This window comes from Xyrauchen texanus, chromosome 39 (genome assembly GCF_025860055.1).
Source record: "Xyrauchen texanus isolate HMW12.3.18 chromosome 39, RBS_HiC_50CHRs, whole genome shotgun sequence".
Classification (NCBI taxonomy): domain Eukaryota; kingdom Metazoa; phylum Chordata; class Actinopteri; order Cypriniformes; family Catostomidae; genus Xyrauchen; species Xyrauchen texanus.
This window is the reverse complement of record NC_068314.1, coordinates 13,725,423-13,751,524: the sequence shown is the minus strand read 5'-3', so window position 1 is coordinate 13,751,524 and position 26,102 is coordinate 13,725,423. Positions and strand designations below refer to the sequence as shown.

Genomic DNA, 26,102 nt, shown 5'->3' with positions numbered 1-26,102 from the left:
TATTTAATTTATTTGAAATAAGAAGGAAACAAAAAAAGGGGAAATTATTAAAACGTATTTAAAAGGAATAATTTAATTTAAGTGTTCGCAAGTGACAAGTGCAGAGGACAAATACACACTGCAATAAATCGGCATCCTCATTTTAAAAACATGAAATGTTTATTAGCATTTAATCAGAAATTCTGCACATTGCATATTACCAATCCTTTTTTAAAGAATGTAAATCACATGTCAGAAATGGATACAGCACAGTGCAGAGGGTGACCAACATGACGTAAAATTTGTCATTATTTCAACACAATTACATACTTTATTTCAATAAATATCTGAAGGAACTGTGAAAAGCCTTTTCGAAAAACTTTTACGAAGTCTGAATGCACTCAAGTGCGAGTAGTATCGTTATTTGAATCGCTATTAGTCATTAATATTAATAACAGTATTATTACTCATTATCAACTTCATGATGGTTTTCTTCGTGCACCTCTCCACATCTTCTGCAGCTTTTTAACACTGTATGACACCGTTTTGAGAACACCTGTGGAAACAGTTACAGCATCAGTCTTTTAAAACTCAATAATAAACATGAAATCAATATAGAAAATACATCTCGGCAAGTCTAGAGCAGTGGTCTCAACTCATTTTGCCTAATTTGGCTAGCATCCACCAAGTGACAGGTGAATTTGCATGAAAATATTGTCTAGTTATATAACCATAGCTCATTCTATGGCTAGTTGCATTTTATTACCATATTTTCCAGAATATAAGTCATACTTTTTTCATCAACTGAAAGGTCCTGCGATTTATGGTCTGAATCAACTTATATACAATTATATTTCAAGATGGTGCCACAGATGGTTGCTTCAGTGTGGAGCTCTCTAGCATTTATGTTACTTTTGTTTGTTGGTCATAATTTTTGTCGCTCTATCCCGACCAGTTTCACCAGGGATAAACTGCTGAATATTCGGCAGAGCACACGGAAACCTGGCTGATTGAAGCCATCCCAGACAACGCGTTTCATCTGCCGGGCTTCCAGCTGTTAAGAGCAGATCGTGTTGCGGAATCATCGAGGATAATGAGAGGCGGTGGAACATGCTTTTACATCAACGGAAGTTGCTGTACAGATGTAAAAGCGTTGAAGAGGATGAGCTGTCCTAATTTAGAAGCGCTATTAATCAACTGTAAGCCTTTCTACTAACAAGGGAGTTTCCTTGTTCATTCTGGTGAGCGTTTATATATTGCCACAAGCGTGCATGAATGCAGCGTTGCAACAGCTGGCTGATCACATCACAGACATGGAGCAACAACACCCGAACTCACTTATTATTATTCTGGGAGATTTTAATAAAGCTAACCTCACCTGTGAACTGCCAAAATACAAACAACACTTCACATGCCCCAAAAGAGGCAGAAATATACTGGATCACTGCTACACCACTGTAAAGGATGCATTTCACTGTGCCCCACATCCAGCTTTTGGACTCTCTGATCACTGTCTGGTTCATCATCTCCCGACCTACAAGCAGAAACTAAAATCAGCTAAGCCTGTAGTATGGAACGTAAAGAGGGGACCAATGAAGCAGAGCTGGAACTACAAGCCCGCTTCGACTGCACAGATCGGAGTGTTTTGAGGCTGCAGCCACGGACCTGGATAAGCTCACAGATACTGTGACATTATATATGAGTTTCTGTGAGGACATGTACATCCCAACTAGGACATTTTTATCATTCAATAACGATAAACCATGGTTTACAGGACAACTCAGACAGCTTCATCATGCCAAAGAGGATACTTATAGAAGTGGGGTAAAATATTGTACAACCAGGTCAAGAACACAATAAGGAAATCAGAGTTGCTAAAAGAAGCTACTCTGAAAATGTCCTGCATCTGTTGGAAAGGTCTGAAAAACATCACCAAATACAAGACATATCCCCCTCACTCTGTAGAGTGTCAAATAATGGCTGACGAACTGAATGTGTTTTACTGCAGGTTTGCGAAGCCCAGTCGCACACCCCTCCGCTGCTCTGATATTCACTTCACACACACACACACACACCAACACCTCCTGGAACCCCCCCTCCTGCTACTCAATTTGCACTTATGATCTGTGAGGAGGATGATTGACGGGTCTTTCGGAAACAAAAGACTAGGAAAGCTTCAGGCCCAGACGGTGTTTCACCTGTCTGTCTGAAAGTCTGCGCTGACCAACTGGCCTCATCTTCACACAGATCTTCAATAGATCACTGGAGCAGAACTCCACCATCATTCTGGTCCCCAAAAATCCCCAAATCACATTGTTTCAGGACTACAGACCTGTCACTCTCACGTCTGTGGTCATGAAGTTGTTTGAGAGACTGGTTTTGGCCTACCTGAAGGACACCACTGGACCCCTGCTGGGCCCTCTTCAGTTTGCTTACCAAGCAAACAGGTCTGTGGTTGATGTTGTCAATAAGGGACTGCAATATATCCTGCAATACCTCGACAGACCTGGGACTTATGCAAGGATTCTATTTGTGGACTTCAGTTCAGCCTTCAATGCCTGACCTTCTCTCATCCAAATTGACCCAGCTCTCTGTGCCCACCCCAATCTGTCAATGGATCATCAGCTTTCTGACAGATAGGCAGCAGCTAATGAGACTGGGGAAACTCACATCCGGGACCCTTAGTATTAGCACTGGTGCTCCCCAGGGATGCATTCTATTTCCACTGCTCTTCTCACTGTACACAAATGACTGCACTGCAAAAGAGCCCACTGTCAAGCTACTGAAGTTTGCAGACGACACCATGGGCATCGGCCTCATCCGTGACGAGTCTGCATATAAGGGGTTTTTCCACTGCACTGTACAACTTGACTCAACCCGACTCTGCTCGCTTTTTTGGGGTTTTCCACTGTGGATAGTACCTGGTACCTGATACTTTTTTTAGTACCACCACTTTCGAGGTTCCAAGCAAGCCGAGCCGATACTAAATGTGATGTCAAAATCCTGCAGATCACTGATTGGTCAGGGAGAATCGTCACTACCAGCCTCACTGGATTTCTGACACGCAACATCAACCCGCTAGTTTTAAAGTTAGCAACAGCGATAACAGTATCATTTGTTCTCATCTTCACACGTAGCTAACAGCTAGCGGTCGTGATATAGTTTTGGTCAGTTTGTGTCATGTTTAAGATGACGGACTAAACTGCAATGGAAATGCAAGCTCAGAAAAGTAAAGAGAGTAGAGTCGAGGCGAGTTGAACCGTAATGTGCACTGGAAAAGTGCCTAGAGATGGGAGGTTGATCAGCTGGCTGTCCGGTCACCACATCCTTGAGCTGAACATGCTTCAGGAGAAATCCCCCAGTCAAATGCAACTCCTCACATGCCTTCAAAATGGCATAATTACAATTCTAGATAAAACATTTATTTGGTGAACTGAATAAAAAATGTATAGCAAGAGGTTTGCAAATTTCAAAAATATCAGAAAGCCAGTCCCTCACAGACTAAAAACTGTTTATTTGTTTATAGCATGGAGCAACATATGTTGCTTTTTTTTCATGAAACATAAACAGAATATGGAAAACTGTTACATACAATCAAATGGTAATGATTAAAACAAGGTCAAATACTGCGTGATATGATGCATAGATCCTGAGGTAATCTTCATGGAAGCATCTGACATGTGATCGGCTGAAGCAAATTCCCTTTCAAGACAAGTCAGTCCACTCACCGTCCATCTTTGGAATGTGGCATAAAAGTGCAGCTCCTATCTAGTTGAATGGGGAAAGACCAAAATCTCCAAATGGTTGGTCAAGATTACGATCAAACCACATATTTCAAATCAGCATTAAAAACTGACAACAATGGTTTTGAACCAAATATGTTGCTTCTTTAGCTTAAAACACTATATAAAACGCTATTATTCAGGCTGGTACAGCCAATGTGCATGCACATACTCCAGGTAACCGATGTCTGTATATCTGAAAGGTGACTGGCTCTTTTGCCTGCAAGGTGGGACTTCCTACATCCACCACATTGGGCGTTCCAATTTCTCCCATTCATTTTTATACCAGTGCTCCATCTCTGGGCTAAATCGTTTCTAGGCTGAAGGGAAGTCAGTTGGCTGCCTCTGGGTCATAGTGCCTGCGACTTTTACACAGACGAAACTTTTCTGTGTTCTCTCTCTCTCTCTCTCTCTCTCTCTCATGATTTTGACCATGTGCAACTTATATTCAGGTGAGACTTTATTTCCGTAAAATTTCATTTGCAAATAGCTGTCACCAACCCTTCAGACCTTGCGACCCACCAGTTGAGAACCACTGGTCTAAAAAATACTACACGTAATATAGGAAATGAAAGGTCCCTCACCAGCTGTGACAATTCCTTTGGCACTTTGTGATAAACTTGATGTTTTCACTATTGATGAAATTCCTGTGAAGAAAGCACAATTACTTGTAGTTAACAATTTATACATTTATAAATATAACTAGGGCTGTGAATCGATGTTTTTTTTAATCAAACTAATTACATGACATGCCATATAATTAATTTAATTAATAGTAATTAATCTGTACATACATCATTATTTGCTGAGAAAGGCCCCCAAATAAAAAAAAAAAAAGTTCATTTTAATAATGCATAATAATTCAAATATTTATAAATATAATCTGTAGGCCTATAATAAATGTATAATATGGATTGAAATTCAGTTTGAAATCAATTGCATTATTGTGGCAGATGAATAAAAGCATTGATTAGACTATACAAACAGTGGCTTAAGAACAATATATTGTTTGTTTTATTGTCATATCTTTGAACAAGCCTACAGTTAACAGCAATCTGTTTTACATAGAGTCAGTGTGTCCGATTTTTGCGTTCTGTCTGCGCTATTTTTATTTTTCGCTCAATGTGCATATGCATGCCTCAGATGGATGCATTTGAAGCGTCTCACTGATAATAAGCATCACAAAGGCTGCATATTTAGGATGCGGTGTCAAGTAAAAGTAGTGGAAATTTCAAAGATTGTTGACTCATAAAAACCGATGTACTTCAAGCTTGAATTGCTCATATGGTAGGAAAATCAATTTTATTACAGAATTTACATACAATTCAGAGGGCATGATTAACAGCATTAATATTTGTTAATGTTATTTTGTTTACTAATTAATCACAAAGTAACGTGTTAAACTGACAAGCTATAATAACAACTAATCTACAATAGGTACAAACTATTGTTACACATTTTAAAAGTTATTACTGTGCGAGATATTTAAGCTAAGCATTACATAACTGAACAAAGATACAGCACACTCTTCATTTTAATCCAATTATATTATGGGTAACTGCATAGTGAATTAAGGTGGTGTACATACATCATTAAGTGTGTAAATATTTGCTTTTAGAATGATTCAATTTGATTATGATTCTTTACTAAGTCTGGTTAAGAATCTGTTCAACTTGATTCATTTGGTACGTTTCTTTATCATTTACCCAAAACAAGCTGAAGACACAAATGTAACTGGAGCAACAATTATTAATAAGATTATATTGGAATATTGACAAAGGCCATACTCGATAGGGTCCCTGTCAAATTTTATTTTGTGATAATGACCGGCAGACTGTACATTACACAGGTACTTACCAAATAAATAAATAAATGCAAATTAAATATTGAACATCGGCTGCAACAACTGTAGCCGATGTTCTATATTTAATTTGCATTTATGTACTTGTTCCAAGTGTAACAGAGTACTTTTCTAAGACAAAAAAAAAATTCTTAGCAGTGGACTAAATTTGGACTGCTAAATAATTCAAAATAATTCTTAAAAATCTAATGTAAATAATACTTTTTCAGCATTAAATAAACATAAACTGTAGGGCATGCATGAGTGTTTTGATAGATTGGGTAAATGCACACACAGGTGTTTGTGAAAAATGCAGTGACGGTTATTATGACAATGAGACAGGTGGGTGAGGCCACTGCGGAAACTCAACACCGCCACAACCTAGCCAGCCAGTTTGGTAAGTCCTGCAAACTCTCTTTTTATCTGAAAACCATTCCTTATTTGCTCTTACATTAATCTAGTGTAAATGGTTTTGTTCATGCTATTCAAATAAGTGACTGAATCAGAGGTTGATTCATTACCCAAACCTAATAAACCTATTGAACAACATCCTTGAACTGCTATTTGTGAATGAGTTTATTTACCCTGCTGTACTACAGAGCCGCAGTCTGGATCCTGGGCCACCTGCAGCAGTATCTCTTCCACATCTCTGTTCTTTCCCGGTGGATCAACCAGACGGGTGATCTGTTGTTGGAGCGTTCTTGGAAGAGCCATGAGCTGTGTGAACTGACCCTCTGGACTCTTGTCAACCTAGTGAACATATAACATATGTACACTCAGTGTAAATATAGCTTTTTTGTGGCAGACTCCGCCTTCGATGGCACATCAACAGAACGTTCACTGACTGTCTGATGCATAGTGTACGCAAATCTGAAAAACACTTGTGAAAATTGCAAGGTACAATGAAATTACTGACTGCAATGTAACTTTCAGGAGGCAGAGTATACAGGTTTGTATTAGGGCTGTTAATTTAACACGTTAAATCATTGTGGTTATTACATTAAAAAGGAACGCATTAAAATGCAAACACAATCATTTAGTACCCCTGGACCATATTATGGAATGTAACACTTCATGTTTTTATGAGTTTCAGTAAGCCGGGGGCAGAAAGCGCAACTGCAGTTGAACAGACAACTAGCAGCTCTAAAAACAACAAAATCACACCTAATGACAGCAGACAGCACAAGATGAAGACACGTTCTTGCGTTCAAGCTGGAAATCTGAATGCGGGGTTCGTGCAATGCTTTTAAGCCGGATTTTTACTCGCCGACAGTTTATTGGAGATGGCCGACAAAAGCCTGAAATCATAAAATCGGAGCTCGCTCCCATGAGCAACGAACACAATGTATGAACTATCAAAGACGCGATTTGAGAGAAGCGCCGACGCATCACAGATTCCAAATCATGTAATGTGAAATATGTTTTGACTGAATACAACTGCAGCGTTGACCTACAGCCAATGAAAAAACAAGAAACGGGGCACGGGAAGTTTCAGTGGGAGGAGTCCTGATGTACCTGCAACAGAACATCAACTAGCATAGCTGCGGTATAAATAAAGTCTCATTGGACCGAAGAAATGGAGGAAAAATTCTTGGAAAATTGGCAGGAGCACCAATGCATATTTGATGTTTCCTCTGAACTGTACCACAACTGGGTGGAGAAAGAGAAGAGTTGGAGAGAAATTGCCAATTCTCTTGGACAGTCAGGTAAACAAATAGGTAGATTTTTCAGTAGGAGGTACTTTCATATTGTACCGAATTAAATATATGAAAAAACATTGTATTCTGAAATGCATAACATATGATCATGCATATGTTTTCGTATCTCGTATCACTTCTCGTGTGTACTCTGTTGTGAAACGTAATTTGGAGTCTAGTCAGAGTCGTCGGGGATTCGTCAATAGTGAAAGGTTTTGTAATGTGTTCACCCCTGTCGCCGATTCGTCGTGCAATTTGAAAACGCTACGACTTCAGTGACAAGCCAGACAGTTGTATAATATGAACAGTACCACAATATGACATCTTTGAAAGTCGTGTAGTGTGTAGGAGGCATAAAGTGAGAAGCTCCAAAAGCATCCGTCTGATGCATGTGTTGATAGTTGGCTCATTGGCAAAGCCCTTATAATAAGTCTACCTCGGACAGATTGTCGAATTCATTTGAAAAATGGATTTCTGTGCCAATGATAGGCTTAGGTTCAAAGATGTGGAAATTAAAAAAAAAGATTCTGCCTCCTTTTTAATGATCTGAATTATTCCATCCATCCATCCATCGTCAACCGCTTATCCTGTGTACAGGGTCGCGGGGGGCTGGAGCCTATCCCAGCTAACATTGGGCGAAAGGCGGGGGACACCCTGGACAGGTCGCCAGTCCATCGCAGGGCGATCTGAATTATTATATTTTATAATTATTTACAGAATCATTTTTATTTGGGGGCCTTTTTCTGGAAATATTGACATATGCAAATAATTTTGATTAATTTTATAAAAAGAAAATTTGATAACACATTACAATAAGGTTCCATTTGTTAACATTAGTTAACAACATTAATTATTATGAACTAAGAATGAAAAAAGTATTTTTATTAACTAACATTAACAAAGATTAATAAATTATGTAATAAATATATTGTTAGTTCATTATACTGGTTACAAAAGCAGGAGGAGGCAGACGAGGGGTGAGGATCTAAGTGAATTGTATGGTAATGAAGTGCAGCAAAGCAAGATTAGCAATTTTACTGAGAAATAGTCTTATCTCAGTGCAAAGTCTAAAATCAGTTGCTGCATTTGCAGATTAGAGATTCCACCAGCAAGTGGTAATAAAGCTTAAGTCCAAACAATGAAAGTACAGTAGAACATCAAATTATTTTATCACTGTGTTGTAGCCATTTTATGAAACAAAACTTTATGAGATTTGTGCTTAATTTTCTATAGGTCATGGCTTATTTTTCAATTATTATAATTATTATGTTTATATTTACAATTGTATTTATGATCTAATTTGTATTCATATTTTTCCACCTGTTGTCGAAGAGTGATATTTAATTCACTGTAAAAGAGGCGGTGGAATTTTAGGGATTTAGGGAGGTGACTATTTAAAAAATGTACCACTTAATTTTTTTTATTATATTTTCATTAAGTTTGAAATGTAACATCGACCACCACTAATATTCTTAATTTAGGATGGCAATCAGTTCTCTGCACAGTTAAACAAGCATCTTGGGGCCTGGGTAGCTCACAAGTAAAGATGCTGACTACCACACCTGGAATCACAAGTTCGAGTCTATTTATATTATCCAACATATCCTCTTCTGCCATTACATACAAAGGAAAAAAACAAAACTTTTTGCACTGTACATAACATACTGTATTTTTGTACTTTAACAGATTTGTTTTAGATTTGCACTACGTATGTGTGTGTGTATGAAGGTGTGTGTCTGTACGTATATGTATAATTATATATATATATATACTTTTTTATTTTTTATTATCTATGTCTTGCTGCTGTTTTTGTATTGTTTTTTTGTATTGCTGTGCAAAAAAACTGGAAGCTCCTGTCACCAAGACAAATTCCTTGTATGTGTAAGCATTCTTGGCAATAAAGCTGATTCTGAAGGTCACTATAAAAGGTTCTCGCTGTCGGTGGGGTGCATGGTGAGTTGTGCGTGGATGCCGCAGAGAATAGCATGGCCTACACACATGCTAGGTCTCCACGGTAACACGCTCAACAAGCCATGTGATAAGATCACGTATCTTATCACATGGCTTTTTGAGCGTGTAACCACGACTGACTTTCTCAGACGCGGAGGCAACTGAGATTCTTCTTCTGCCACTCCGCATTGGGAATTGGGCATGCCATATTGGGGAGATGGATTAAATAATAACTGAATAAGAAACTCAGAATTAAATTGCACTTGACCCAGCCCATTAGCACTTTGTGTGCGCAATTTCGCCAAACACTCTTTTTGCCTAGCGCATGCATACACAATAATAACCAAACTCTGTAGCTCCCCCTTTAAATGGGCATGTAAGCCAGCCTCTGTAGCACCCCCATTTTCACCTACAGTCACTAAATTCGTACATATGTAGTTTTCATCAAGCCGGACAACTTTCATTACTGCCAGCAGGAAGTGTGGCTCTTACAACATACTTTAAAATAGTCCTCTTATATTTAACCAAATTGCTTCAAACGTTTTGAGAATAATGTCAAATTCCAAATGCATGTGCCAACCGTAATTTTTCATATATACACTATATATATATATATATATATATATATATATATATATATATATATATATATATATATATATATAACACTGTTATTGACCTCCTGGCTCAATACAAAGAAACCGTATTTTAAAGTTGCGTGTTTTATTGTCTACTGAGTAGACAATATCTTTTAACACTTTTAATATAATATTATTTGTAATGTGTCATTTGCTTACACCATTTAAAATTGTATTAATTAATATTATCTCATGAACTGCCACTGCTTGAACTTATTTGCACAATTTACCAATATTTACATTGCGTTTACATTCATTTGTATAACAAGTGCTAAAATGGTACCGTTTCTTTAAGAAAACATGCCGAATTTCAATTCAAGCACTTTTCAATAAAAGAGATTTTGAAGGTATTCCAGTGCTTAAATTTCTAAAAGCTAAATTCAAGTACTTTAAACATTTCAAGAACCTTGTGTGAACACTGTTTTAAGTTTTTTTTAAATTGAAACAATCACACATTTAAAAAAAAAAAAAAAACCTTAGCGTTGCTTTAAAACCCTGCCATCTTAACAGAGAGATGCGTTTCTAAGGAGACCTAAGGAGACTTGCTTTGTCAGCAAAGCTGTATATTTAATAACACAGCGGGCAGCCACACCCTCAGATTTCCTGTCTGTGTAAATACGAGTCTTCACTCATCTCATCTATGAAAAATTATTGCTGCAAGAATCAAGTTCAACAAAAGAAAACCTGCGTAAGATCAAGAGAAACAAATCACCACCAGCAGAACTCTAGAATATTCCAGAATCATAGGTCATTGTGATGAGCTCTGAAAAGACATGTTAAACGTGTATCAAGTGTACAAATGTGGTGAATGCAATCCATTATTTGTGGTGCGGTCTCACCTCCAGTCTGCCCTGTTGAGGCTTGTACACCACTTGCGGGCACTCTTGAAGAATATTGTTATATAACTTCCGGAAATGTTGCATGTTGTCCTTTACGATGTTAGAAACCTTGGATTTATCCTCACCAATCACCATCCTGAAATCCCCTACAGTTAAAAAGGAGCAATTATAATCACAACACATTGCAAACTGAAGCTATAGCAGTTCTCTGCATAAAATGAGCAATGAATTTCAAGGGTAGTTCACCCAAAAATAAAAATTGTATTGTCATTGACTTGCCCTCTTGTTGTTCCAAAACCATATGGCTTTCTTTCTTCCGTGGATTACAAAAGATGATGTTAGGCAGAATGACAGCCTCAGTCACCACTCCCTTTCATTGTATGCAATTTATGTGAATGGTGACTGAGGCTGTCATTCTACCTAACATCTCCATGTAACAAAAAAAGTTATACGGATTTGGAACAACGCGAGTAAATAATGACAGAATTTCATTTCTGGGTGAACTATTCCTTTAATTATTTCTTTCAATTATCTGAAGGGATTTGACAAACATTATTAGAGTATTTCAAATGATGTCATTATTTAATGACTATTTCAGATAAAAGTTCACCAAAGTGGCAACTATTATCAATAGATATTTTCAATTGGTTATTGATTGTGGGGTCACGTTCAAACGCTGAAAACATATTTGGCTACAAATTCTAAAATCATGAGCCATAAGAAACATTTACCAGAGTAGGACAGTCCTGCAATCTGGAGGAAAAGGTCTTCTTCTGAAAAACTTTCCGGCAGCATGAGAAATGACGCAATCACTGCACTTTTCAGGTTGCCTACGAGAGCAGCTCGCAGTTTTCCATTTTCATTCTGGAGCAGAATCCGAACCTGAAGAAAAACATATTAAAGGAATAGTTCACCCAAAAAATATCATTCACTCTTCATTTACTCTATAAAAGTAATCCATAAATCTCAAGTGATTTATTCCATGTCTTCTGTAGCAATACGATCAGTTTTGGGTAATAAACCGACCAAGATTTTACTCCTTTTTCATTATAAATCTTGTAAACTGCTGAATGCAGATGGAAAGTTAATAGCAAAAACAAAAATCGGTCATCCAAAACAGATCGTATCGCTTCAGAAAAAAGGTTAAAACACTTGAGTTGATTGTGTAACGGATCACTACACTATGACGCATATTCAAAGTTTTCTGTTTAACGTCACTTTCAACTAACAAATCACCACAGAAAAAAAAAACAAAGTTTCTTCACCAAATCGTTATCATAATGATCATCAGCATTTATCCAAATGAAAAACCAAAGATATTGATGAAAAGAAGGGTGCGGTTTTCTTAAAAAATATAAAAATGGGTGAAGAGGTGAGAGAAATGAGACAGAGTTGAGAGCCAGGTGGGAATGTCAGAAAGTGAGTCGTTTGAGAAGAATCCTATGCTCTTCTTTGGGACTAATCCATGGCCATTTTAAAACTTCAACCTATTCAACCCATGGCTTTTTATTTCAAAACCCCATGAAATAAAAAGCTTTTGTACCACCCATCCAAAACACCTGAATCTGGTGAGCTACTGCAATTGCAAACGTTATCTGCATCTTATTGAATTCAAAGATATTGTGATTAATGCAGAATTGACAGCAATATGGGCTTATTGTTGCTGAAATTCAAATACCGTGATAAGTGATAATCTTCTTGACCAATAGACCGTATTCATAGATCTTATACTTTATTTATATATTTTTTTATTATTATCTCTGTTGCTGTATTGTTTGTGCACTGGAAGCTTCTGCCACCAAGACAAATTCGTTGTATGTTCTTTGCATACTCTGCAATGTAGCTCATTCTGATTCTCGCTAGCGCCATCTTTGATTTTTAATGGGAATGACAATGAGGCTGTGAGGGATAGACTTACGGTCTCTTCATTGGGCTGTACTGCATTTTGAAGTGTTTTGGATCGTTCGGCAGACAAATTTGTTTTTAAATATCTGTTCAAGAACATTCAGTAAACAAAAAACTCCAACATGAGTTGTGGAAAATCAGATCTAGGAGCTTTATACCATTCGTGCCATTGAAGAGATGGTAAATATATCCCTCACAGCCTCATGCGTGTCTCAGGGTTTGTATTTAGTTACTGACATCCTTTGGTTACTATATGTCACTGCACCATTGTGATTCAGAAACATCACACAAAGAGCTGCAAGTACTGGATACTGATCTCATTTGTCATATATTTATAAGGATGCTAAATAGATACTCACAGGTTTGTGTAATCTGCCTGCTATGTACAGGGTTTTCCAGTGGAGTAAGTCATCAATTAGAGTATCTGTACTGATCACACCATACTTCAACACCTGCAAAGATATGTGATTTCAGTCACATCTGATAATCCTTATTATATGCAACAAACAACATGGAAAAAAGGAAAGCAGCTCTATTGAAATTAATAAACCAGTACATGTAAAATCACCTTAATAAGTTTATGTTTAAGTTGATAACATAATTATATTGTATAAAGCCCAAGTGATATTCAACACAGTCATAAAAAACTGATATGATTATATTGCTATGAAATTTTCAAATGGATTCAGACTTCTAACGGATGGAGTTAACGCAACATGATCTTTTTAACTTTATTAAAATGATCTAATGCAACACAATTCTTTGGCATTTGGTCTCAACTTAATTTAAATGTGTTTAATAATATTTGTTGCATCAATATTGCTGAAACCAGGCAGGGGGTTTCCAGTTCCCAGCATGCTTTGCATGAGACTGGATTGGAAGAGAACATTTTGAAAATAACTGTTGTTTTACTGTATTTTTACGCAAAATTGTTTAATGTTCTGTTACACTGGGATTTTTATGGTTAGGTCGAGAAGTAAATTACTATTGAAATATCAATGTTTATTGCTTTTCTCATTAAGCAATTACTGAGGGATAGTCAGTATAATGATATAACAGATATACATATTATATGCTAATATGATTGTTGCTAGGTAGAGTTGTTTTAACTTAATTCATTTAGGTTTTACCTACACAAAGTATTTGAGCTGAGCCTACATTCTAATTTCAGATTAAAGAAATAGTTCACCCAAAAATACAAATTCTCTCATTTTCTCACCATGCCATCCCAGATGACTTAAGAAGGCCTTTATTAACCTCCTGGAGCCATATGGATAACTTTTTTGATGGATGATGCTCTTTTTTGGGCTTCAAAATCTAAGGTACCATTCATTCCATCATAAAGCTTGGAAGAGCCAGGATATTTTTTTAATATAACTCGTGTTTGGCTGAAAGAAGAAAGTCATATACAACTAGGATGGCTTGAGGGTGAGTAAATTATGGGATCATTTTCATTTTTGGGTGAACTAACCCTTCAAGTTAAGCCAATTACTATTTTCTTTCACTGTACATTTTACTATTATTTTATATGCAATATAAAATTTACATCTCACAAATATCTGGTTGATGTCTAATGGAGATATGACACTATGAAAACTAAACCAATATGTAAACGGAAGGAACATATTAGAAAAATGTAGATGATAATTCTAAGTGCTGTATGAGATACATTAAAAATACTTTAATTACAATGACATATGTATTTAAATGTATTTATTTTTTCTACCCTATCATCAGCAGGGACTAGCGTGTTGAAGTAGACCCCAGCTCCGTAGTCGTTCTGTATGTTGCTGATCGGTTTTGGACCCAGGTACTTGAGGAAAGAGTAATGTTTCCTGTTCTCTATCAGGTTCATGGTGTGCCATGTGACTGGGTCATCCACTGCAAACACAAAGTCCAGCATGTTCTTCTAAACCAGACAAAATAAAAACACAATAATAAAGAAGTTAAATGCAACACAATCCTATAGTAAAGATATACATTATTTGCATGATAAAGGCATAGTTCATTCAAAAATAATAATTATCTCATAATTTACTCACCCTCATGCCAAATGTATATGCCCTTCTTTCTTCTGCTGAACACAAACCAAGAATTTTTGTATTGTTCATGCAAAGTGAATGGTGAATAAAACTTTGAATCTCCAAGAAGCACATAAAAGCAGCACAAAATTAATCCATACAACTCCAGTGGTTTAATCCATGTCTTCTGAAGCGATATGATAGGTGTGGTCGAGAAACAGATACATTTTTAAGTCCTTTTTTCCTATAAATTCTCCTCCCTGCTCAGTAGGTGACAATATGCAGGAGAATGTGAATCACCAAAAAAACTCTTAGGAGGTCTGGTGAAAGTGGCCATTTAGTGGGGGGAAAAAAAGAAAAAGGACTTTAAATGCTTTTTGAACTTCAAAGAATAACTCACCTTGCGAAGGTGTTCTTCTAAATGTCTTTGTTTGTGTTCAGCAGAAGAAAGTCATACACATCTGGGATGGCATGAGGGTGAGAAATTAAATTTTTTGGGTGCACTGTCCCTTTAATGATAAAGAACGCAGGGACAGCTCACACAATCACTTGACCATGGTTTTACAATAAAAACACTTACTGTAGGTACTATTGTATTGTTATCTCTATACAAAATGTACACATCACACAATATACTGTATGCATAGACATAAAGCAATACAAAAAGGCAGCATAAAAAAAGTACAACTAATGGAAATTAATCCTTTATCTAACGGTGTTAGTCCATTTTAATGCTATCATCTTATTCGTTAATAATTAACTGATGAGTGACTTACCCCCATCTGACCTTGAGTGCTTCCAGTCTGTCTGAACACAGCCGATCCATAAGCGAACGCCAGACTGATGTCTTGAGGAAACTGAGTCAGGATCCGCCGGTAGAGCACACCGCTGTTCTGCAATGCAGGCAGAGGCATTCTGAGAAATAACCGCAGTGATGTGTTTAGCAGCAGCACATTTGATATGATCTAGCAGCACATGTGAACATGTTTACATCTCACTGACAGCTATAAAACCTACAGCTACACATCATATTCTGCCCAAACATTCATAAAAATTAAACGAATGACGAATACTGTTAATAGTTATAACGTATAGCTTAACTTATTGAATAATTTAAATACGCGTACTTTCGTCAGCTTTAGCTAGTTTTGAATGACAATTTCATCGTCGTCAATTTCTAAAGTGCGCTTGTTATTCATTTATAGCTCGTGCGCCACTGTGCGGTCTGGAGAAGAATGTGTGTATCGCTTCATCTATGTGCCCTTCTGGCCGTGTGGAAAAGGAACTTTGGAAAATGTATAAAACACGCATTTGACACTCTAACTAGTTCTGTAGAGGATATACATAAATTACAGGAGAATTATTTTATCTATAGGCATTCATCTAGTCATTTCCACTGCATCTCAAATTATGTTTTGTGTTTTATAGCATCTGTGGTGGAAATTACATTTTAAGGTTGAAAGGCTGCGTCCTCCGGAAGTCGCATTTTTTTCTTTCTTTCTTTCTTTCTTTCTTTCTTTCTTTCTTTCTTTCTGCAAAACAGTTCAACACAGTTGACATCTGAACAACAACATGTAATATATCTACTGATGCAAAGGAAATGTACAGAAATTACGCAATTTCAAGTCACTGCCTTAATGTGAGATGCATGTGTCCTCCCCGTGAATCCTTTTGCATCTGAAAAGAGGCATATTAATAGATACTTTAAGGAATGCACTTTTAATTCCAATATTGTAATATGTCTTGGCCATGATTTAATGGGCCACTAGAGGGCACTATAGGTGGGAAATTAAGATAGCGTTCATGAATTACTGTTCCAGCATAGTTCACATAAAATAATGTAAGCTCGATGTATCAGGAGCTATAGTATATATTATGTAGTTCAGCTATAGTCAGGAGCTGGTTTTAAATATCAGAATCTAGATTGGACTCAATCCAAATTCAGGGCAAGATTCCACTCTACAGCTGTCTCATCAGAATTCTTTTAAACACTGTGCTGATAAGTATTAGCAATGGATTTTATACATTCTCAGTTGTTTTGTGATGATCACAGTATTACGTATGATACCATTGGGATTTCAAAAGATGATTAAATATACAGTATATAAATTGACACAGTCTCATACAATGAACGTTACTATAACTACACTTTTGCAAACTGACTTTCTAAATTTCGCCACAGTTTAGTGGTGAAATTAACACTAGAGCCACTACAACAACTGTGCATTTTATTCGCTTAAGCAACAGCTGATTATGACTTTATAAACACTTGTGTTTTTATTTGACTAATATTCACACACTGCTATGTCATGATATTAAAACACTTTTACTTTAACACATGGTTTGAAAAACAATACATTTTAACGCTTTTATTAAAGACACCTAAATTTACACACTTATTCTAATATGATTAGATTATGCCATAACTCACCTCATGGAGTGTTGGACTTTGGACTTGGAAGTTTGCAGTCAGAGCTCAGCCAAACACAAGCTGAGGCATGAGACTAATATGTCATTCAAGCAACACAAATTGACTTGGTTGTTTCAGAAAATTACCTTTTCTATTTGCATTTTGTTTTTAGGCACTATCAGTTTGGTTTAGGCATTGGTTAAGGGTATGGTTGTCAGTTTTGTGTCTACCTCTCATTCAATATTAGATCACTATTGGTTAGGTTTATGTTAAAGTTTTAGGTTAGGGTATATATATATATATATATAAAACAGTTAGTTCCGGTCCTCGAATCTGATTGGACGAGAGACGTTCCATGAGCACTGATGGTCTGACACATCAGCACTCGGATGCTTCACTGTTTATCACTCCACTTGTGTTTGTGCCGTTCTAAACTAAAGTGTACGAGCAGTGCATACAGTGCATACATTTTTTTACATGTATATTTTTTGACATTACATATGTTAACCAGCAGCTATACACATCATTTTTATGTGTGATATGAGCCAGTTAGGTGACGTTAAGTGAATCCGCTTCAGCCGTTTACATACAACAGCTCTTCGTGATCGCATCTACTACTACAAAAGCTAGGAAATAGATTTAAATGTCTTTAAATGAACAACTTCAGTATTACGGCTCATCACAGCTGAGAGACACATCAGACTGAATAATTACACAAACTGAAGGCACTTACCTCTTATTGGACTTCCCACATTGGAGTGGACACACTGTTTAAAATGGAGGACATTGCGGTTTCTTTAGTGAATGACTCGTACGCACCGGCTACCACGAAATAGGGAGAAATATTTTGGAAATCTGTTTAGGCCGCTATTTTTCCACTGAGAAAGCTGATCTTCAGAAAGCTGACAGCATCTCTGCTTGGGTGTGGCAACAGGTGATAGCACATGCATCTCTCTCTCTCTCTCTCTCTCTCTCTCTCTCTCTCTCTCTCTCTCTCACAAACACACACACATACATACACACATCCATCCATTCCTCCTTGTTTATCCAATGACATGTTAGATAGCTGTGATACTATTTCTGAAGCGACATTTTTGAATTACTAACTGAGGCTTGGACGCATCATTTGTTTTGAAAGAGCAACGGCAGATTCTGATCCGTCTTGTAAGAAAGTAGTTACATGTACAAATGCGTTTTTTTGACTGTACTCAGTTTTTCCAAATTTAGTAAATTTACTTAAAATATATATATATATATATATATATATATATATATATGTGTGTGTGTGTGTTTTATATTTATATTATATATATGTCTATGTGTGTGTGTGTTTTATATTTATATTATATATATGTGTGTGTGTGTGTTTTATATTTATATTATATATATGTATGTGTGTGTGTGTGTGTGTGTGTGTGTGTGTGTGTGTTTTAAATATTTATATTATATATATATGTGTGTGTGTGTGTGTGTGTGTGTGTGTGTGTGTGTTTTATATTTATATTATATATATATGTGTGTGTGTGTGTGTGTGTGTGTATATTTATATTATATATATATATATATATATATATATATATATATATATATATATGTGTGTGTGTGTGTGTGTGTGTGTGTGTGTGTTTTATATTTATATTATATATATATATATATATATATATATAAAATTATATATAATGGCTAGGTAATGTATCCCTTTTAATGTAAATAAAAATCAATAAAAGCCCCAAAAATGTGCTATAAAACTCACACACACACAGACACTAAGTCCTCGTGGTGGCATAGTGACTCGCCACAATCCGGGTGTCAGAGATGAATCTCAGTTGCCTCCGCGTCTGAGACCGCTAATCCACGCATCTTATCATGTGGCTTGTTGAGTGCGTTACCACAGAGACATAGCATTTGTGGAGGCTTCACGCTATTGTCCACGGCATCCACGCACAACTCACTATGGCACCCCACCGAGATCGAACCACATTATTGTGACCACATGGGGGTTACCCCATGTGACTCTACCCTCCCTAGCAACTGGGCCAATTTGGTTGCTTAGGAGATGTGGTTGGAGTCACTCAGCACGCCCTGGATTCGAACTCGTGACTTCAGGCATTTGCTGAGTTACCAAGGCCCCCCGGTAATGGGGACTTTCGATACTGTACTTATGGCTATACCATCCTATCATGTATCATGCTAATTTTGTATATATAAAAAAATAATCTAATTATAGATTGACCAGAGTTTATTTTTCAAAAGGCTGGAACCATTTTATAGAAACCCTTAAATTGCAATACAACCATAATATTTGTTTTACAGTTCAGAAGGCACTGCATTACATGAAGTAAATAAATACATACATTTAAATCCAATGTGGCTTTTAAAGTGAGAGAAAAAATATTTTTTATATTTGATTTGTTTTAAGAAAATGGACTCTTATGTATGTTTCCATACATAATTGTCATTGCGTGCCATAGCATTTTACTTTCAATATGTTTACAGAACATATTGTGATCTGAAGTGGTTACATATTCTTCATAGGCCAAGAGATAATCTAATCACATCAAACCGTCATCAGCATTGCCAATGTCAGAGGATGTCATGATTCCAATGTGTCCAAATACACATTCAATTCTAATTTCATGGTTGCACGTTCTTTATGAGTCTCTAGTGTTCTTAGAGCCTCGTATAGTGTCATCTGCCTTGCAACAAGCTGACAATGAAATCTAATTTAAGGAGAAATAGCCTGCTGCAGCCCATGATAATAGAGCGGAGAGACTAGTGATTGTGTGTGCTCATAGAGGCATCTGGCCCGAGCTCTTTTCTCAAGCACCACAATACCACACAATCTCACACTTTACTGGCAGTTGCCATGGAGATGCATTCACTGCTTATTCTAGCTTTTTCTCTGTTTAAAACATCCTGTGTGACTAGAACATCTAAGGACTGTCACATCTTACTTTGCCTGCAGTTAAAAAGGACACGTTGCTTCCCTGATGTCATTTAGAAAAAACACACTGCAATTCCAAGGCATGTACATGTTATAGTTTAAAAATATGATATCTTGATTAATAATTAATGCAGCATTTGGCTTTAAAAGGGAAACAGATTAAAGGATGGCACATTTCCAGGCTTAAACAGGGGAGTGTATATACACTTTAGCTGAGAAAATAAAAGGTTGAGTGGCAATTTTTTTTCATACAATATAGACTGTTAGCAATACTAAAACAGACACATCCATGTGTTTACAACCCAATGTGAATTTTGATAAAGCAGATGGGATTATACCAGCAAATATAATGACCCTCTAAAACTGCATAAATTAGAGATTAATCTTGTCACTGATTTCTTTGTTATTAACAATTTTATTGATTCCACATATATATATATATAACAGAATAATAACAGAATATTTGGAATCACATTATATTATTTACAACCCTTCCTCCCGAACATAAACCCCCACCCAACACAAACAGATAGCCCATCAAATGCAATTGATAAAGACACACAAACAGACAATGTAACAGTAGAAAATATTTAGAAATACATAAAAAAAATATTCGTTCAAAAACAAAAAGGCTACAACACACACACACTTAAAACAATACGTCTCCCTCCACTGCCCCTTTCTGAGAGCCCTCCAAAAAGGCCAAATAGCCCTCCACCTCCTAATGAACAAATCCATGTTACCTAGCATTCTATATGACAACTCTTCCAATGCTGCTACCCCGCTCATCTCCTCATACCACTCACAAAACAAGGTGGCTCCAGCTGACTTCCTTCCTATAAGGATAACCTGTCTGCCAATCAGAACACCAGGAACCAATTCTTCATGTACTTATCCCCTACATCAATGACCGCCCCATCACCTAAAAAACAGAGTCTTGGGCAAAATGAGATTTGAGTACCTAATACGTCACCCATAAAACTCTGGACCCTCAACCAGAATTCTTGTATCTAACACACCACCAAAAAACATGAGCTGTGTCTCCATCTTCTGATTGGCAACACCAGCAGGTGGGCGTGTCTTTAAGATCCTGCCTATACAATCTAGAGGGGGTCCAATAGAATCTATGTAAAATTTTAAATTGCATAAGGCGCACCCTTGTATCTCTAGATGTAGACTTGATGTTTTTTTAGAATCCTAGCCCACACTCCCTCTTCCAATACCAAGTTTAGATCTTTTATCTATAAGCTCTTGAGGGAAGTTTTAGCAGGGAGTAATACACTGATGCCTAATGGCCTTTTCACCACTTCCAGAGTATCTGCCGCTTTAGGGGAGTGTATACTACCCCCAAAAATTGTACAGAGCAGATGGCGCAGCTGTAAATACCTAAAGAACTGAGATCTGGGAATCCTAAAATGTTGAACCATATTTTCAAAAGATCTCAAAACTCCACTCTCATATAGGTCATCGAGTGTAGTAACCCCCCTCACAATCCACTCTGACCAGCAAAAAGGGAACTTATTAATACATAATTTTGGATTCTGCCATATGTTCGAGGTGACATTTAAATAAATGTCTGAATTAAACAGTCTGGACACTTTTGTCCATACCGAGTGCAAATGCGAGATAACGGGGTGTAACTTAACTTCTCCGATTCGTTTGATAGAAAGGCTTTGCAATGGCGAAATAGGGGCAAGAAATTCCTGTTCAATACATAACCAAGGAGCGACAAATGAGCCAAATGTCTGAGACCGAATGCATAATAATAAAACAATATCTTGGGTAAGCCTATCCCACCTATGTCAGTCGGCCTATGTAATTTATTGAAATGTAATCTGGGATGCTTACCATTCCAAATGAAGGACTTCAAAATGCTAAGAGAGGGGGACATCTACAGGAAGAGACTGTAATGGGTAGTTGAATTTTGGAATACAATTCATTTTAATTACATTAACTTTCCCAATCACAGATAAATTTAATGAAGCCCATCTGTCCACATCACTCAAAAACCTTTTTATTAAGGGGTCAAAATGAACTTTTGACCCTAATTTTTCTTGGAATAAAATGCCCAAATACTTGATGCCCTGCTTGGGCCACTGGAAAGCGCCCAGCTGAAAAGGCGTTACTGGACAGTCTGCTGTCAGAGACAAAGCTTTAGATATAGACCAACTGACTCTGTATCCTGAGAATTTAGAAATGGAATGAATAATTCTGTGGAGGCAAGGCTTATATTTTGTGGGGTTTTAGATGAATAACAAAATATCATCTGCATAAAGCAAAAGTTTATGCGCCATACCTCCCGCCACCACCCCTGGAAAATCATCTTCCTTTCTTATGGTGGCTGCTAATGGTTCCAGAGCATGACAGAACAATTATGGGGAAAGAGGGCAACCCTACTGAGTGCCCCTATACAGAGTAAAATAATCTGAAATTAATCCATTTGTTTGTACCGCTGCTACTAGACCGGCCAGGGACCGGAATTAGCCGATTTTCCGCATGCTCGGCCGGACCGGTGACCGGCCGGTCAACCTCACGTCTTTATGATTCCAAGCCGGTCCGTTTTGTTGCCAGCGGCACAGGCAATAATGTCACAGCCGCATGTAAACATGTCATTGGCGTGGAAGATCATCACATAAAGTTCGAAATGTGTAATAATTGTAAGGCCAAAGTAAACCGTGGGGAACCACCACGATAACTTTCGGATCAACAAACCTAATTAGACATTTGAAACACCATCACCCAGCTGAAAATGGCCATTTTAAAAAAGAAGCTAAAAAGGGAAAGCGGCTAAAGCTAGCCAGAGCTCAGAGACAGTCACAAGTCAGCAGCCTGTCCTATCATTCCTTGGTATGAGCAGCGAAAAGACCAAAGCAATTATGAGGAAAATTATGGAATTCATGGCCCTGGATGACCAACTGTTCTCCATAGTTGAGGACAGAGGGATCAGAAATCTCATAAATTCAGAGTAGGTGGTTATTTTCCGACGTCGCGTTGCCCGAGTTGTTTAATCTCGTGTCATGTCACACACACAGTCAACATTTGGGTACACAAATCCGGGAGAGAGGAAGTGGGGTGCTGGATGGCAGAGGCAGGCTAAATACTATACAAATTGTGCCGTTGTGATTTAATGTGCTGAGTAACGTCATTGTTCCCACCGTGTCTGATATTAAAATCAGTGCGACACACATTTCAAAAGGCGTGGGCATTGTCGATATGGCTTCGGGATATGAAATTAAACTCTTCCATCCAGCTGTTCTTAAATGTACATGTATATATTTTTTTTTCCACCGGAGCACCAGTTGATTCTTCTCCTCCCATCTACCAGTGATGCTTGATTTAACATCCCGCGTCTACTACCTGCGCAGATATCAACAGCGCAAATGGGTTTTGGTTGCCAGGTTGAGGTCACAAATGATTTGTAATTTGTATGATGTGTCGATTGTGTGAAATAAATCAGTATCGGCAGGTCACACTTGCAAAAAATCGGAAATGGGAATCGGCCAAGAAAATTGCAATCGGTGCATCTCTACTATAAACTTCTAACAAAAGTGGAACCAGTTCTATAACATAAGATCTAAAAAATGTATTGGCAAAACCATCTGGCCCCAGAGCCTTGCCTGTAGGCAGGGCCTTAATTACCTTGTCAAGCTCCTCCAAGGTTATCTCAGAATGAAGAGCCTTTTGCTCAGTCGTCAGTTTAGGGAGATCTAATGATTCAACAAAGTTTCTAAAATATTAATCAATAGACGAAGACGTTAATTCTATCAAGATTTGTTTAAAAACATTAAGATTCTTAAATGGCTGGGGTAAATATTTCACCACCAGCAGATTTCACTGAGGGAATGGTAGAAAAAGACTCTCTCTGCTTTATATATCTAGCCAAAAGCTTCCATGCTTTGTCAAAATATTTGACTCAAAATATGAGTCTGACTATGAAATGGAATGTGAAATGACTGTCTTGCCCTAAATAACCAAAACTCAAAATAGTATTGTATCTGTATTTCAATCGGTTCAATTATCTGAGGCCATTAGACCACATTCTGCACCTCAATTCTGTCTTGGTACTTTTAATATTCTCTTCCAACTCCACGAGTTCTCGTGCTTTGGATTTTTGTATGAATGATGCATACTGTATGTTCCGACCCCTAAGAACCACCCACATAGGATACTGAAGACCAGTTGGTCTCCATATAAACATTGATTTCAGCCTTTAACATTTGTTGGAATTCATGATTTTGCAAAAGGGATACATTAAAGTGCCACATATTTGATTTATTTTTCTCCATATGTGGCAACACCTCTAAACTCACTAGGGCATGATCTGAGACTAAGATGTTTCTAATTGAGCAATCCACAACAGATGAAATGAGGGACTATATATATATATATATATATATATATATATATATATATATATATATATATATATATATTCTAGAATAAATCTTATGGACTGATGAAAAATGTATAGTCTCCAACAGATGGGTTCAAAGTCTCCAAATATCTGTGAAGCGTCAATGTTGCTCTAGGGGGCTTACACACTTTTGCTTCACTATGATCAAGGACTGAGTCCATCAATAGATTAAAGTCTCCTACCAATATTATATCATGAGGGATGCTAGCGGCTTGCAAAATCCCTTCAAGATCTATTAAAAAGCCCTGATCATCAGCGTTAGATGTGTAAATATTAGCCAAAATTAACCTTTGCCCCTGAATTTCTGCTAAAACAATAATGACTCTTCCTAATTTATCTTTACTCTGTTTGAGATATTTGAATTGTAAATGTTTACTTATCAACGTAATGACTCCCCTGCACTTACTTGAGCCAGCACTAAAGAAAACATGTCCACCCCATATCCTCCCAAAAATATTTCAGTTTCCTGCAGGGAAATATGTGTTTCTTGAAGAAACACAAAATCATATTTCTTACGTTTAAGAAAATAAATAATCTTGCTTCTTTTTATGGGGTGCCCCAACCTATTCGCATTTCACGTGGAGAGAGACAATCCACTCATATTAACATCTGGAATTTTGACATATGAGAAAAAAAATAGACCACATTCCCCATTAGTGCAACAATCAAACCCCAAATTTCCTCCAGAACCAAACAAACAGAAAAAATAAATTGCCATCCATCCCTCTAAACTCAAACAATCCATGTACGCCTACGAGAGCCCCAGAGGCAATTTTGCCATCAGATTACTCAAGTCCGGTGCTTCTATACAGATTCTGTGATACAGAATTACATAACAGGAAATAATATATACAACAAACTCCAGCCAATAGGCAGAATAAACACAAAGAACATGCATATTAATTCACAAAACTGTCTCAAAGGTATGTTCCTCCACAAAAAAAATTCCATCTGCTAGCGGAACCACCACACACAAAAAAAGCAGCTTATTTTCCCCAGACAGTCAAATGAATGTTCAGTGAGCTGGCTGTTTCATACGTGCAGTAAATGATGTAATCATTCCAATGTCCTGCAAAAAATACTCCACAAAACACACTCCAACCAATAGGAGGCATAAGCACAAAGAACGAGCAGATTCATCCACAACTGTACCAATTGTCCACAAAACAAACTCCAGTTGCTAGGCGGAACCAGCACAAAAAGAAACGAAGAAGCGCCCAGCTTCCTCGGACAGTCAAGAGTATATTCAGCAAGACAGCCCACTTGGAGGCACGTGATAAATACTCCATGACTTCCTCAGTCCATTGATTTTATGAATGACATCACTTGTTGTGGGCATGTAAATATTTTGCGGCCATACTTAAGTGATCTTCCGTTGATGTAAGAGTTTCTTGCATCAACTAAGAGCTAATTTAGGAATTTCACCATATTTCTGCCTTCTTCCAACAATTTGGAAGTTATTTCGCAGCTACAATTCTCCAAATCTTCTAGTTTTTCTAAAACGTGTTGTAAGTCTTCCTTGGTCGCTAGCAGATTAGCAGCTAATTCCCTCTCCGATGACTCCAGATAATTGATATGTCACTCGACATCCTCGTTCTTGTAACTAACTCAGATAATTTCGTTTCCATCACCGTAATTAATCGGCATATTACAGCAAGATCCTCTAAGTCAGCAACAACTTTC

General features: G+C 37.2%; 1 protein-coding gene across 3 annotated transcripts; it reads right to left on the bottom strand.

Moving 5' to 3' along the window:
- Positions 1 to 128: 128 nt before the first annotated feature.
- On the bottom strand, positions 129 to 26,102 carry tamm41 (TAM41 mitochondrial translocator assembly and maintenance homolog). 3 transcript variants are annotated; one of them, XM_052110901.1, is made up of 9 exons: positions 26,099 to 26,102; positions 15,428 to 15,566; positions 14,357 to 14,539; positions 12,990 to 13,082; positions 11,457 to 11,607; positions 10,726 to 10,871; positions 6,186 to 6,351; positions 4,346 to 4,408; positions 129 to 535 (listed from the first exon to the last, which is right to left on the bottom strand). In XM_052110901.1, exons 2-9 carry the CDS (start codon positions 15,563 to 15,565, stop codon positions 459 to 461), a joined length of 1,017 nt encoding a protein of 338 aa, XP_051966861.1. In that variant the 5' UTR covers position 15,566; positions 26,099 to 26,102; the 3' UTR covers positions 129 to 458. The 3 variants fall into 3 exon arrangements, with proteins under 3 accessions (XP_051966861.1, XP_051966860.1, XP_051966862.1); XM_052110900.1 differs by lacking the exon at positions 26,099 to 26,102 and adding an exon at positions 15,779 to 15,841; XM_052110902.1 differs by lacking the exon at positions 26,099 to 26,102 and adding an exon at positions 15,779 to 15,821 and having other exon boundaries at positions 15,428 to 15,544.

Excerpts from the sequence above, each read along its gene's own strand:
- tamm41 (XM_052110901.1), bottom strand. The coding sequence starts at position 15,565 with ATGCCTCTGCCTGCATTGCAGAACAGCGGTGTGCTCTACCGGCGGATC. Across the intron at positions 13,083-14,356 it reads TAGTCCCTGCTGATGATAGG|GTGTTGAAGTATGGTGTGAT; the intron begins GTAGAAAAAATA and ends ATATCTTTGCAG. Across the intron at positions 6,352-10,725 it reads CTCAACAGGGCAGACTGGAG|GTTGACAAGAGTCCAGAGGG; the intron begins GTGAGACCGCAC and ends TATGTTCACTAG.